At 46.4% G+C, this 15,960-nt stretch overlaps 1 protein-coding gene across 2 annotated transcripts in view; it reads left to right on the forward strand.

The window, feature by feature from the left end:
- LOC311162408 (mitogen-activated protein kinase kinase kinase 3-like) overlaps positions 1-15,960 on the forward strand; it is an 80,044-nt gene that overhangs the window by 26,145 nt on the left and 37,939 nt on the right. For both annotated transcript variants that reach the window (XM_084220738.1, XM_084220739.1), the window contains exon 3: positions 10,625-10,734. In XM_084220738.1, the coding sequence (XP_084076864.1) occupies positions 10,625-10,734 (110 nt within the window). The remainder of the gene's footprint in view (positions 1-10,624; positions 10,735-15,960) is intronic.

Raw genomic sequence — 15,960 nt, forward strand, 5'->3', positions numbered from 1 at the left:
AAGGCTGATCTGTTCTGCTCTGTGGACATCCATACAACTCAAGGGTTTAGGTCTTTAGTGCTTTGCTGGGCAGAGTGTGACTTGTGCTTCAGCAGAAAGGTCACCTGAGGTGTGGGAGCTGGGAGAGTGATATTGTTTATAGTATTGACTTGACAGAGTGCCTGTGAGTGCAGGCTGGGCTGCCAGAAGGCACAGCAGCTTGCTGAGAGCTCGTTGGAGCAGCCATGGCCATTCAGCCCAGTTCCTTGGGTTCTTTGGGGGCTGCTGAAGCAGAGAGAGCTGCTAGAGCTGGTGGGGGCAGAGCAGAGCCTGTCCCATGGATGTCTCAGCCCTCCCCTGCTGTGTTTTCCTCATTCCTCAGCAGGCAGTGCTTTCACTCTTCACTTCCTTGTTGCTCTAAGCTTTCTCTTTGTATGCTGGGAGCTATCAAGGAAGAATTAATTCATGTTGAATTGCAGCACTTTTTATTATAATAAGACACATCAGGCTTTCTAGCTCAGGTTCTGTTATTTTTGAGAGGTGTCTGAGTTAAAAGGCACCCATGGTCTCCTTCTCCCTTTCCTGGCACTGCACCCATTGTGCCCAGGGCTCAAATTTAGGGAGCTCTAGGCAGCTGGGCAGTGTGGGATTGGGACTGCATCACATCTGGGATGTTGCAGCTGTTGCTGCAGCAACAGGATAGGCGTTCATGGGCTCTGGGCTGAGGCTTTGAGCACTGGAAGTCGCTGGGCTGGGAGGGAGAACGAGTTCTTTATGATCCCTCAAATAACCTTCAGAAGTATCAGAGTCAGTCAGGGGAAATAACTTGCCAGTTACATTTCTTTGCTGGATAAACATTTTTCTCCTTTCAAGTGTGCTCAAGAGAGAGGCACAGGTTGTGGGGAGAGGTAATATCTTTTATTAGACCAAATGATAGAGGTGGAAAAATCCAGGCTGCCTTTTAGGCACATAAGTCCTTCTTCAGAAGGAGCAAATTTTAAGCTTAGCAGGGAAACTGCTGGAATAATTGGCCCAAGTTTAATTCAATTATGTTAATCCATTAGAGGAAAATTAGTGTTTGTGGAGCAAAGGGCAGAGTTAGCAGAAAAAGTGGTGAAAGTTTCTTGTGGGATGAGAAACCTGGCACCTTTGAAGTGGTGAGGAGCAGCAGAGCTACAGGCGTGCAAAAATTTTCTTAAATGTGGTTAGTTTTGCTTTTTAAGGTTCTAGCCCCTGCTTGCAGCTCTCCTAGACTAACTTCAATCCACAAAAGCAAACGAGAAACAAGGGGTTTGTCATGAGCAGTGCTGGGTTTACGGCTGGGCTCAAAGATCCTGCCTCCTGTTCCAGCATCCCAGTCCCTGCCTGGGTGTGAGGGGCAGCAGCTGCTTCCCCAAACTCTGCCCTCTTCAGCAAATCTTCCCCCACCAAAAGCCACCCAATTCCAACCCAGACATTTGCCCCTTTAGCCGAGAAGGGAGGAAGGCTGGGAGGGGGCTGCACCCCCATGGCTGTGCTCCTGAGCTGCTGCAGGTGAGCAGCTGAGGGAAGGAAGGAGAACGACTGTCAGGATGTTTTCCTGGAGGAAAATTGGCTTCTTAGCTGGGCTTTGCCACCCTCCAAGCATGTGGGGATGTAGAGGGTGTGGAAAATGCCAATCGCTTGTTTTTAAAGTTTTAAAAGTTTAATAGTAATGAAATGGTTATAAAAATAGTAATACAATTAGAGTAATAATAATTTGGACAATTTGGATTAGGACAGTATGAGACAACAGAAACAAAGAGTTATGGACAATCCAGGTACCTTTTTCTGGGCAGCATAAGCCTGAAAAAGGACCCACGTTAACAGAGGATTAACCCTTAAAAACAACAGCCTGTTCCATATTCATACACCTCATCCATGATGCATAAATTCTACTCAAACACAGGATTCTGTGTGGTCAGTGTCAACTTCCTCTTAATCCTAACCAACATTTTCAGGGCTGAGTAAGGCAGGAAGAAGTTAATTTCTCCTGATAATGGAACAATAAATTCTCTTTCTCTGAAAGATTGAGGTGTCCTGTGGCTGCTATCTCAGTATGAGTTCTTTCTTTAGGAAAAAAGTATCCTACATAGCATAGTTTATATTTTAACATTAGGTTACAACCTAAAAGTATATTTAACACACTACTGAAGAAAATTAATACAGCATCACTTTCTAACACAACACATATAATATTCATTTTAATATTTGCAAAAAGCCAATCATAAAATAGGCATTTTTCACAAGGGGACTCGTGGTGGTGAGTGTGCCCAGGGATGGGCTGTGGAGGGGAGCAGGGTGTGCAGAAGCTCTGCCGGTGGCTCCTCTCCCCTGGAATTTTACTCTGCAGGGATGGCTATTTTGGGAGTGGAGGCTTGTGGTGAACCACAGATGTAACCTTGCTTTCCCTCCCTGCTGAGCTAAAGCAAACACCTTCTGCATCCCAAGTCCTTTTCCATTGCAGAAGTGCCTGGTGAGCCTCTGGGCTGAGGGAACATGGGCACTCTGCCATGGCACTGCTCATCAGGAGAAGTTTCTTGTATGATTTGTGGCCTAACCACTGAAACTTCCACTTGTGATCACTCTTGCCATCCCCAATGCCTTGGGTTTGGGGTTTGTGGGGTACTGATCACTCAGTTTTAAGGGCATCTCTCTCACCTCTCCTAAACTGAGCTGCAGTCCCAGTAGCTTTGCCTTTGCTTTTGGTTTTTCCTGGGGAAATTCAGAGGGCATTGAAGTTCTTCATGATCTCACTCTGGCTCTGAAATGGGTTCTGCCATAATACATGAATTTATGTGCCAGTTTAGGCTCTTTTGCTGTTTTCTCAATGCTCTCATTAATTTACTGGAGTCTTGGCATGTCTGTATTACATTGGGGGTGTTTGCTTGTTTGTGTGCACAAGTATTTTGGAGACTGGTTGGGTCCTGTCACTGGTGATTTGATTTAGTTATATATGTGATACATATTTATCATTTTAAAAATAACTGGTTTAGCTTTTTTAAAACAGATTTTTGCCTTCCCCTCCAAGCCCATTCCTGAGCTCTGATTTCTCTACCATTTTGCAAGGGGCTGTAAAGGAATGGTTGTTTTTGATCTAAGCACAGTCTCTAGTTCAGCTATGCAGTTTTTCCATAGGAGGCAGGAACTCAGTTTTACCCCAAGAAATGGGGTGTGTGGGATGGTGTAACTGTGCCCTGTACCCACAGATGTTCTGTTGGGCCCTTGGTGTGTTGGACATCTGTACCTGTCCAAAGCCTCTGATGGGTTTGGCTTTTTTTTCTTTTCACAAAGCTGTTACTGATGGTGCTATAGAAGTGAAATTAAAAATCCAAACCAGTGTCATTTCTGGAGGGCAAGAGTTGAGCATTGATTTGTCACGTTGAGAATTAATAATCTCCTCTCCCTGCTGCCCCCTTTAACATCATAATTCTCTGAGAAGAAGAAATGTGCTTACAAGAACCCCAGCACATCCCAGCACTGACTTCCTACATGAGCTCAAGGCTTCAGTGAGCAAACTGCTGCCAAGAAATCCAGCCTGTTAGGAGGGTCTTTCCTCACTTCCTCCTGTGTGATTGCTCTGCTCAACCTGCTGGGCTGTGCCCTGCCCTTGAGTCCTGCCTGGGCTGACCTTGGCATCCCTTGGGTGGGGTTGCAGGAGGGAGAGCAGCAGCAGGATCCAGCTGCTGCTGAGCCTTTGCTGACTTGCAAAAGGAACGCGCTGCACTGCTGTGTCTGCTGCACTGCTGTCTGCTCTGGAGGAGGGCAGTGGGAGAATTGTTCTCTTTATCAGGCTCTGGACACGGCTCCAGACAGTGGCAGAGTGCTTTGTGCAGTGGGTTGAATTGATGGGGAGGTTTGTCTGGATCTCACTCGGTGGGTGCAGGAGGGCTCTGATCATTCACAGACAGCCCTTCCAAGGGGGGTGAATTGCACAACAGCGCTTGCAGCTGCCTGTCAGAGTGTCTGGGTCCCTGCTTTGCTTGCTTGGAGGCTTTTGTTACAGTCCAAGTCAAGCTGCTGGTGGCTGCACCTGCTCATGGTGTTTGCAGGTACTGCAGAAACCCCAGGGCTGGGTTCTTCTTTGTCTCCAAGCTTCTTCTCCCTCTGGCTTTTGGAGAAAAGGCAGCATTTATCTTCACAAGCAAGTTCTTGGATGTGTGCTCTCACCTGGGTGAGTGTTGTCCTGTTCCCTGGACCAGGAAAGGCCTCCCTGGTCTGACACTGCCCCTCTGGGAAGGCAGTGGGCAGCCCAGGTGGCTGCTGGTGTGACAGATGTGGGCTCCCCCTGGAACATGTGGGCCAGGTTTGGTGTTAGCCCCTGCTCACACAGCCAACAGACATGAAAAGGTGCTTTGGCCACTCAACATTATGTGCTTCTTTGCTATTTCCTCTTGATAAAAACAAAAAACTAAACAAAACAAAAAACCTGGAAAGAGGTGCAGAAATGAAGTATCACTCTATTGGCAGAATCTGTGTGTTTCCATTTACTTGAATGAAGAAGAGTTAAAAGGAGATGAAATCACAATCTGTGAGTGCCTGGAGATGTGGAGTGTCTGTTAATAGAGGGCTCTCTAAGATACAGGACTGTCAAGATCTAATGAACAGAATACAGAGCAAGCTGTATTCTCAAACTGGAATTGAGATGTTTGTTGCAGAGAGGGGGTTACTGGAGTAAGTGCATGAGCTCTCCAGTGAGGCTTTCTGAAGAGGCTGTTCTGTGTGATTCCAGGTCAAGGTTGGGATGTGGAGGCTGCTAAATGAGTTGCTGTGCCCTTTGTATACAGCCAGGAAGGCCAGATCAAGTGAGGTCCTCTCTGAATTTGAGCTCCTTAAATGTGTTTAGCTCTGGCTGCAGACTGCTGTGGTCTTGAGCAAGGCTTTTGTCTGTCTCTGATGTCTGTCCATCAAATGAGGCATAAAACCCAGCCCATCTCCCTTTCTGACAGTGTAGCTGGAATTCCATCAGGACAGGGGCTGCCCTTTGCAGGAACTGAGTGGTGCCAGGGGACTGAGTCTTGTCTTTCAGTTCAGGTTCCCTTTGCTAAGTGAAAAAGGTTGTATACAGTTGATCCAAAAATTGTGTATTTTCAAAAAAAAAAAACAGCAAAAATGAAAGGCTGATGTCTCTTCTTATTTGTCAGAGTCATCATCATGTGGCTCCATATTTGTTTTCACTGTGTTTTATTACATTTCAGTATTTTGTCACTACATATTCAAAGTCTTGCCCATTAGAAGAGCTTTTCCTGAAGGTGACTGTGTTTATTTGTGACTCTCCATCCTCCCTTCATCCCCCTCTCAGCTTTCACAGAGCTCTCCCCTCTGCCTGGGGACATCCCCAGTGGCTGCATCACCTTCTGGAGAGGTGGATGCTGGTGCTGGAGGGCGCTGCTGGAGTTTACCCAGGCAAGTGCACCATCAGCCCCAGGGCTGTGAAAAGCACAGTGGGATCTTCAGTGACCACAGTGCTCACAGCTGGGGTTTTCTCTGGGTCCAAGTGCCTGCAGGGCCCTGGGGCTGCATGCTCCAGCCTTGCTCAGGAATGACTCACAATATTCTTCCCTCCTGCAACGCCCAGGGCTTTTCCCCCCACTCTTCCCAGCCCTGGTTCTGCCTGGTGTATGTCTGTGTGAGAGGCCCAAATCAGAGCTCAGGATCTGCTTTGCTTTTGTGGGCTTCATCCAGCTGCTGCCTTTTTAAATTTTTTTTTTTTAATTTCAGTGTTGAAGGAAGCAGCTTCATGGAACTACCATAAACTGCCTCTTAGCAATGACCTATTAGTGCAGCCAACAATAACAGCAGTGTCTAGACCATCTGAACGCAGCTAAATTATTCCTTTGTCCCTTCCTCATTTGCTTTCTCTCCTGACTCTTGAATTGTTTTGGGTGGTCCGTGTTGACCTTCAGGCTTTCTATTTCTCCCTTTTCAAAACTTTTTTTCATCTCCTTGAGCAGTGAACTTGCTGTACTAAGACTGAAAGTCCAGGTTCCTCTCTCCCCCACGCAGGCTGGAGCCAAGGCCACGTAGCAGCACTGGAAATGTGTCTCTGAAGGGCAGAGAGATGTGTCATCTGCTGCCTTTTTGGTGTCACTCCCTGGTTGATTTTGCCAAGTAGCCAAATGCCCCAGATTCATAGAATTCACAGAATTCCCAGAATGACCAGGTTGGAAGAGACCTTCAAGGCCATCGAGTCCAACCCAGCCCCAACCCCTCAACTCAGCCCTGGCACCCAGTGCCACATCCAGGCTTTGTTAAACACACCCAGGGATGGGGACTCCACCATTCCAGAACTTTATCACTCTTTCTGGGAAAAACTTTCTCCTGCTCTCCAACCTGTATTTCCCTTGGTGCAGCTGGAGGCTGTGTGCTCTGGTTCTGTCTGTACCAGATTCCCACTGGTAGTGCCTGGGACTTGCAAGTCTTGACATCTTGCAGAGCTAAAAACCTGATGAGAGAAGGAGGCATTCTGGTTCTGATAAAGGATCCTGCCAAAATGGATGAGTGTATTTTAATAAAAATATAAATCCTGTCTACTGGAACTTCACTGGTCATTGCTTCTTGGGAGTGCCCTTGGCTTTCTGCTCCTGTGTGTTCTTCTCTTCTGTGTGGCTGTGGATATTTCCCCCCACCCCCAAACCCCTGGGAAATTAATATCTTTTGAAACATCTATTATTTTTGGTTGGAAGTGATCCTTGGTTGGATGGGCTGGCAGTGTGATCAAACAAGCTTTGTCACAGGAAGCTGATTTAAAAAGCACAAAATTAAGTGTGTTGGTGGAAAGTAGAGAAGAAAGAAATGAGTTTCCTTCTAAGGGAAACAGCTGAAACCTGAGGATGGAAAAAGAGACATTGGGGACAGAGGGACAGTACTAAACACAATTTATTTTTATGTTTCATTTTTGCTGTCTCTATAATCAGCTTTTCTCTGTCCTGATCTTCCATGGTAGAAATAATCCTGTTTTGATGTTGTGTTGGAGATCAAGTGGGATTTGTTGTACAATTCATCCTGTCAGCCCACAGTACCTTAAGTGAATTTGTGCAGAACGATGCCAGAGTGGAGCTGGGCCAGGAGGTTGTTCAGGAGCAGGAACCTGCTCACGTTGCACAAAGATTTCCAGGAGTCTCCCAAGTCCCCACAGCTCCAAGGATACTTCATCAGTGTTGTGCAACTCGCAGATGTTCTGTTCTGGAGCCATGGCAGAGCCTGGGGAGGTGTTTGCTGTGCAGCCTCAATGCTGCCTTCTCACAAGCCTGAAGAATATTTGGGTCCTGCCAGGGCTGCAGCAGGAGAACAGGATTTTCCCTGTCCCTTGGGCACGGGATTCCTGACAATTGGCATTTTGTCCCTGGGAGAGCCATCCATCCTTCACCCTCTCCCAACTCCAACCCAGCCAAGGAGAGAAGGAGCAGCCTGTGACAGCCCTTTTGCTGGAAAGGCTTGGGAGTGCCATTTGGATTTAATTATCCAGCTCACTTCAGTGCTTGTTTGAATTTTGACTGCACTGGCTGAGCTGGCTGCGTCTTTCCATGGAACAAAGTCCTCCACCCTTCTTGGGAGTCAGCTGGGAGACCCCAAGAGCAGTCATTAGGATGGGCAAGAGGTTCAGTCTGGAAAGGATCAGTCCCTGAGCAGAGATGTCCTGGGGAGGACTGGGAAGTGTTGGTTTTGCAAGAGATGATGCAAATTGTGCTGCTGCTGCTCAGAAGTTGCTTCAGAGCCTGGTGTGGGGGGTTTTGTTTTGAACAGTTGAGGCTTTGGTCATTGCCTCCCAGAAATCACAGCTCTCTTGGAGTAAAAACACACTGTTAAAAGCAGCTGGGAAATACTTATGCACACAGAAATGCATTAGTTGAAGGAAATATTGTATTTCTGCTGGTGCTTAAGTCGTTTTTCACCCTCCAGCAGCAGAAAACAACCTTTCCACCTTGGATAGGAAGAAGTTTTCTTATCTTATTTTGCAGCAGTGATGTCATGGATGTGGATTTTAGTTTTTTGACAATCAACACTCATATTTTGTAATTAAAAATCCTCAGATGCTTTTCAGAATGCTCTTTTGCATCGGTTTCTTAGTAGATAAAGGAAGAAAAATGCTGATTTGGCAGTCAAATACAAGAAATGGCTTCTCTTTCCTTTTTTTTTCCCTTCAGTACCTGATTCAGGACAGTTGGAGCTCAGTTTTACACCGCTTATTCTAAGGCCTGTTCAGTTGATGTTTGGGTATTTCTGGAAACCAGCTGAACTTAAGCAATTACTGAAAGTGAGTGGATTCTCCTTGATTTGCTGTGTTTGGAGAGATGCAAAAAGTCACTTCTGGCAAAGATTTTTAGCCTTTCTAAGAAATGTGACTTATCACGGACTGGGTTTGCACCACCAGGAATTTTTAAACCTGTGTTTGGTGGACTCAAAAGTCTGTTACAAAAAAAAGTTTTGGCAAGATTGCTGTGTAGATAGAGGAGGAAGACAATGTGATATAAAGCAGGGCACTGGTGGGTTAAGCAGAGATTCCTCTCCTGGAAGATGTTGCCAGAGAGGTTTGGAGGTGGGAGAGGGATGGGGAATTATTGGGTGGTTTGACTCTGTCTCTGCCTGCTGGCCCTGTTGGCCCATGACATTACAGATTGTGTTTTGTGTCAGGCAGTTCAGGAAACTTTTGTTGTTATTTGTTGGAAAAAAAAAAAAAAAAAGGGGGTGAGGGGCACTGTAGAGATTAAAGCTTTGGTGGAAAATTCCTGGCGGGTGGCGTAAGAGGGTTTTGTTTTTGTGGGTTTGTTTTAGCTCATCCCTCCCCCTATTCCCTTCCCCCCCACCCCCCAAAAAGGAAGGAAAAAAAAAAAGTGCCTTTTTGCCTTTTTTTCCTTTTTTTTTTTTTTTTTTTTTGTGTGTGTTGGGCATTTTCCTACTACAAAATTTGTGTGGAAAACTATGCTTGTCCCAGAGGTCCTTTAAAAAAAAAAACCAAACCAAAACAAACCAACAACAACAAAAGAAAAACACCCCAAACCCGGACTTTGGGGACATTCTTGATGTGTTTCTTTTTTGTTGTTGGTTTTGGGTTTGGTTTTTTTTTTTTCACTGAACTTGAACTGAAAATTATCTTTTTTTGAGTTTTTTCTTGTAGCAATTCAGGTTGTGCTCCCTGCCACCCCTCTGGAAAAACATACCTGTGCTTTTATAAATATAATGTGGGAGGCAAAGGGGATTACATTTCAATGTACTTATATATGATTTTTATTATTTTATCAGTTATATTTTTGATATTGATGTACAGATGTATGTTCATATATTAAATATGTATACACACATTGCCTACAGGAAAATGTTGGCTTTTTCTGAAGAGTTTGATGTAGGCATGGGAGCTCATTTCTGAGCTCTGAAACGTGAGATTGGATTTTAAACATTTTCCCCTAATTTCTCTAATATACTCTGGGAACAGAGCATGCACAAGAAGTTTTTTTCTTACATATCTGGGGTTTTTTGTAGCTTCATTGCTCATAGAACCCAGCAGGAGGAGCAGAACAAGAGGAGATGGTGTTGTATCTGAGCATGAGGATCCAGGACATACACCTCCCTGGGGAAAGATCCTCAGTATTTGGGTCCAGTCCTGTCTGATTTCATATGGTTTTTGTCATTTTTCACATATTTGTGGACTTTGAGTTAAATCTGCAGGCTGGCCTGGCCTAGGGGTGGTTCTGTCCCTGGAGACACTCATTTTTAGACAAGATTTGTAGCTGTATTTGTATTTTTTGCAGTAATAGCTGCATGTGCCTAACATTTGCCTGGACTGTGGCACGAGCATGGAGTGTGCAGTGGGCTCTCACACCCTCCTGACAGTGTGCCCTGCCCTTGACAGGGTTCTTGCTTCTTGTGCTTGGTATTTTGCCTTCAATGCTTCACAGCTGCTTCAAGAGGCCATAAGCACAGATGCTGAAGTGTTGAAAAAGAGGAGATTGGTTGCAGAGCCAATGGTCCCTCAAAGTTCTCTTGTTACTGCAGAAATCAGAAATCCCACGAGGGCTCTCAGTGTCGTCTCTCCAGCCCTGCTGAGTTTCTCTCTTTTTTCATGGATTCCTTGCCCTCACCCCTGGTTTCTCACTGCTTCTGGTTTTGAAGGTCAGTTGTGCCTCTTGAGCACCTTTAATGAAGAGGGAGGAAAGACGGGGACACCTTCCACTAGCCCAGGTTACTCCAAGCTCCATCCAACCTGTCCAGGGATGGGGCAGCCACAACTTTTCTGGGCAACTGTGCCAGGGCCTCATCACCCTCACAGAGGAAAATTTCTTTTTAATATTTAATCTAAACCTGTCATTTTTCATTTTAATGGCATTTTCTTGTGTCCTGTCACTGCATGTCCTTATTGAGAGTCCTCCTGCAGCTTTCTTGCAGGCGGGGGCAATGAGATCTCATTATCTGTCTCACCTGTGATGAAGGAACCTGTGTTTTCAAGACAGACTGGGCTGGGAGAGACTGTGGTGTGGCCTTGGAATGCCTCTCTTAGCAGGAAAGCTTGGCATCATGTCTTTTGATCCGTTTGTGTTGAAAGTTTACATTTGCAGCGCTGTGTTTTCACTCTGCACGTCCAAGGGCAGGGTTGCTTTCCACACTTCAGCTGTCTCTTCTTTTCTTGCAGATGAAGAAGAAGCTCTGAACTCTATTATGAAGGATTTGGCAGCATTGGGCAAGTGTGGGGGGCTGCTGGACAACAACAGGAATAAAAACAGTGTCCACTCCAACAAACAGGTATGGCATTACTTCTTCAGGCCACCCAGCAGACCACAGAGGTGGGCATGGTGCTTGCCATGCTGGCAGGGCAGAGTTTAAATGTTAGAACTGAAGTTAACAAGTGCTCAGGACATCAGAAATATCATCATTTTACCAAGCTAGAGGTTTATGATCTCTGTTTGGAGAGCTGAAAGGAAGTTACAGGCATCCCTATATCACAGAGGAGCAGGGAAGGGTAATGTCCCAAATTATTCACAAATATAACAGCAGGGCCTGAAACTGAGTTTAAATCTCAAGTCTCACCTCAAGGCACTTCTGACTGTTGTTTAGCACTGAAAGTGGCAGAACTTGTTTCAGGCTGTGCAGCTTTAGGACTTGGATAAGTCAATTGTTTTCTATTGACAGCATTAATGAAATACAATATTTATTACGTGCACATTTTGCTTCAGATATTTAAAAGACAGACTGCCAATTCTGAGCTGTAGACACCCAGGCTCTTTGGGGAGGAATAATGTCATTCTTATATAAAGTGTTTAATTACGAATTACTGCTGTTTATCTTTATGCTCCTAAACCCAAACGTTTTGGCCCTGTTGCACATTCAGAGTTGTTTTGGTGAGCAAAAAGCATTGTCCCTTGAGCAATGTCAGAAATTATCTGCTGACATCGATACAATAGCTGAAGTGGATTTAATAGCATGTTTGTCTATGGAGCAAATAATATGGGAACATGAAAGTTGTGAAGAAAGAACTGAGTTGTCAAAATAGCAAGGAAAAAAGGGAGAAAAAGATTGGGACAACTGCTGGAGAAGCATGGCAGCAAATCCACGTGGAATTCCACCTCTAGTGCCATGGTTTAGAATGAGCTTGCAGTCAGCTCTGCAACTGCTGGGTGCCTAGCAAGGGAGAAAACAAATTGTCATTTGCTGTCGTCACGCATTTTTTAATGTCACTTGTGCTTCAAACAAAGCAGTCTGGGTGCAGAGAGGAAAAATCCCTTCCCGAGTCCCTGCGGACTCCCCAGCCACATGCAGACGAAAACACGTGCGCACGTCTGGTTTCAAAGCTTGGCCTGGCAGTAGCAGCTGGCCAAGTTGAATCACTGGGTTTGTGTTCAGCTCATGCTGAAAAATGTCCAAGATGTTTACAGGACTGACCAGAGGAGCTCAGGGCTGGCTCCCTGCAGCTGCAGGAGAAGCAGAAAGCCCAGAGCAGCTTTGGATGCTGCAGGGGCAGCATCTTGTGTGCAGTGATGGTTGGGGAGCCAGCTCCAGTTGCTTTCAGGGTACCAAAGCTTTTCAGGCTCCTCTTAAAACATTTGTTTTGCATGATGAGGGAAAAATCCCTGCTGTTGTTTTTAGACCTGGGCTGTTAATGCAGCACATACACAGTTAACCAGATAATTAGTTGAAAATAAGGAAAATGATAGTTTCATTGATTGAATTCTTATCTGCATAAAGTTGGCATCTTGCAATCAAATCCACACCCACAGCCCATCCACTCTGCATCTTCATTATAAATCACCCATGGAGGTATGCTGTGCTCTGATGCCAGCTTTAGAATAGTTGGCTGCCAGATATGTTTAATTTTATTATAGGAATTTTATTATATTTTACTATCTAAGAATCAAACTTTCCTTCTCATTAGAGCACTGCTGCTTGGAAAAACACTTCCTCCTTCAGGATTTTTCTTTTCATCCCCAAGTGGAGCAGCATGCTCAGCGTTGCTCAGAGCTCCCTGATGGAGGAGATGTGGATGGTGAGGATCCTGCTCTCCTCACACATCCGGAGCTGAGGGGTCAGACCAGCAGGTCCCAGGAGGTGGAGGGCGTTGGAGGATGTTGAATTGTTGCCTCACTAAATTGGCCTGGCTGGAACACGTCTGGCTCGCAGCACGGCGGGAGGTGGGGAGCGGCCAGAGGAGGTGGAATTAGTGGGAACTTGGTTCATGTTTGCAGCTCAGTTTAATCAGCTTGTTTGGGTCACTTTTAGGTTTCTTTTTTTCCTTGTTTTTTAGGACAGAAATTGGTGTGGGGGAGAGATTGCTTTGGAAGTGCTGTTGTCACGCTTGCTGTTCCTTTGGTACTTGGTTTTCCCTTTTTATTGTTTGCCTAATCCTGTGATTATGTTGGTCAGTTGGGCTGAAGGGTGCCCTGCACAATTCCCTTTTTGAGGGGGAAATGAGGCACAGGGCCATTTTGGTGATAAAATGTCCTCTTGGTCATCTAATTGTTGGTGCCTCTCATGAGGCCCTGCAGCCACATGCTCACATTGAACTACTTGGGTTTGGGAGTTCAGTTAGTTGATTAATAAAATAATATTTCTTTTTCTGTGGAAAAATGTTTTTTCTGAGGCACGGGAATCCTTTAGTCAGTGCTCCAAATTTCCACTGAAAGACAGAGTTCACAACAAGAATGTCTTGGCTAACTAGGCAGTTCTCTGTGGCTTGCAGCAGTTTTTGGTACACAGAGAAGCACAACTGAAGTGCTATCTCATTCCTGTCTCCTGGAGGGCTTCCTCAGTGCTCTCTTGACACAAGTTGAAAATTGAATCCTGCCAGATTGTGTTCCTCGTAGGCCTGGGCCACACAAGAAAACAGCCTGTGGTTGTGTGCACTCCAAAATGTTTCTTTCTGAAAATATCGATAGTTTTGCTTCAGTTCATCTTAAGCAATGAACATCCTTTGGCAAATTTCATAAAAATCTTTCTTTCCTTAGTTTTCTTCCCTCACAAATGAGTTTAGGGTGAAGGCTGAGTTTCTGGATGTGAAATGCCTCGTGGCAGAATAGGCTGGAAATTAGACCAGAGCAGCATGGCTGATTTTCCTCCCTTGAATTGCCCAGGCAGCTGGCAGCAGATGTGATGGCTGAGCTGGAATTCCCTGAGTCCTGGTCAGGTGTGGCAGCCACTGCCTTGTCCTGCCTCTCTGCCTTGTGGGAATTACAGGGACAGCCATGGACACCCTTTTCCTTCCTCGTGTGAGGTAAAGCAGAGCTGTTCTTTGGGAGCAAAGGGATCCTCCTGACGTTATTCCTGGTGCAGCTTCTGCACTGGTATTCCTCTGTTACTCCTTTAATCACTCTGTTATTCCTTGTGCATCCTCTGGCATGGCTGGAAGGAGCCCTTCCAGACTGTCTCTCAGACTGAACAAGAGAGTTTGTTCATAGAAATGTCTCTGAAGAGGGGGAGAAGGAAACAGGAGAATGAAGATCTGGGTTTTGTTCATTAAGGGAAAAGACGAGTGGAATAAGAGGGGAAACCCCGAATAATTAGGAAATCCTGAACAAAAGGATGGAGGGAGAAAAGAGCAATTAAATTAGCATTTATTTTAGATCTATTTATGTGCACATCCATTCATTTCTATAAATAGCACTTGGCAACTGGCAGTATGAAGCTGCTTGTCAGTGGGCCTCTGTCACAGCCAACGACAGCCAGCAGTTCCTCTGCCACCTTAATCACCGTGGCAAGTTCTCCCACGGCAATTAAATGTTTGTAGGAAACGTTTCTCCATGTACATCAAATGTCAGACTGTCCTAAAAGTTGTTTTTTTAGTAAATTACCTCTGGACTGTTCACTTTGGCAAGCTGGATGCAAGACAAGGCTTGCTCCTAACTCCAGTAAAATGGAGCTTATTTTGTAGGGCTCTCTGTGGGTCTTTGAGCAGTCTGAAAAGGTGTTTGGCTCTATCACCTGGAGGATACGGTGTGGATGGGGGAAGATGGGACTCTCTATGAGGGGATCTGCAGGGATTTCTTCACCTGGGGAGCACAAACAAGGGGGCAAATCACTGACTGGGAAAGCCTTGGCAGGAGATGGCAGAGGCAGTGGAGTCCCAAGTGTTTAAGAGGCTTTCCCATGTCTGCGTGTGGAGCTGACTTGGGTGAGAAGAGGTGCAGTGAGAAATCCAGCTGGAAAAAAGCTCTTCTCTGGCAGGGGGGTGGTTTTAGATAAACATTTTGAAGCCTGTGATTTCTGCTGCTGTCTGGAACAGAAATGTCTGCAACGGGCAGCAGTGAACCTTCTAGACATCATCACCGTCCTCTGAGCTGCTCAGGTGCTTTCAGAGGAAAGAAAAGCTGCAAGGATCCAGGGGGACTGGGATATATTGTGCCTTCTGCCCCTGCAATGATGAAGGGGCAATGCCAGACAAACTGCTTGCTGTCTGCTGGCTGAATAACCGGGCGTGCGTGGGGGTTCTGTGCAGATAATTCCCAGTGACGTGCGTTACTCATCTCCTCCCGCGGTCGCGGCCGCGCTCCAGCCGTCTGGCGTGCGAGGAACGTCCCGCTGCTCGGGGCAGGGGCGAGCACAGGGCTGAGGCAAACGAGCTGCACCTTGGGGAGGTGTGGGAGTCCCCTCAGCCTGGCCCCGTGGTGCTGATTCCTCTCAGCCAGAGCCAGGAGGCGAGGAGGAATCCCACCGCTTTGTGGCTTTGCACGAAGGGAGGGACTCCAGCGCGGCTCCGCGGGGTTTTCTCGTTGTTTCCTAATCCAGTGAGTAGAAAATGAGAGAAGTGAAAACAATCCCTCTGATTACACTGTGGCATGCAAAAGTTGGGTGTATTTCATCGCCCCTGTGTTAGCCAGGGGGAAACTGAGGCGAAATAAGTGCCTGAAATCTTGTGGGTGGATATGAGCAAGGCTGGGATGAGCGGCACCAAAGGGAATGGGAGGCCCCTTGGGATGATTTTTCCTGCCTTTCTTGACCACAGAAGGGTTAATGCTGAAGTCAGAGGCTTTGTCCCAGTCCCTTGTGAGGCAGCTGTGGATTTGGGTGGAAGAAGTGCTCTAAAGGCCCCATCCTTGTGATGTCTCAGCATGGGCAAAGCTGTCCTCTGGTTAGGTTTGACAGGAGCAGGTCTAAAACAAGCCACAGAAGTGGGGTCTGGACAGAGCACTGCTTCTGATGGCAGCAGAGTTTGGGAGGAGGAGACGACATGACGGGGGGAATCTTTGAATTTGTGCTAGTCTGGGATTTTCCAGAGTGGCGGTTTTAGTTGTTTCAGCCACACAGACAGGCATGGAGGTGCAGGGCTGGCTCCTCTGCTGGCTCCCTGCCTGCCTTTGCCATTAAACAGCTTTCTCCACAGGTTCAGCTTGGATCTGTACCCCAATTTGAGCGACCCCCTGGCTGTTCAGCAGAGAGGGTGCTCAGCATCTGCTGCTCCTCCAGAGCCGCTGCCATTTTAGGACTAACTGCTTGTTTTCCTGCTCTCCATGTGTGCTTTTATTACAAACAGCAGTCAGC

Source organism: Fringilla coelebs, assembly GCF_963513975.1.
Source record: "Fringilla coelebs genome assembly, chromosome: 1".
In the NCBI taxonomy this organism is placed as follows: domain Eukaryota; kingdom Metazoa; phylum Chordata; class Aves; order Passeriformes; family Fringillidae; genus Fringilla; species Fringilla coelebs.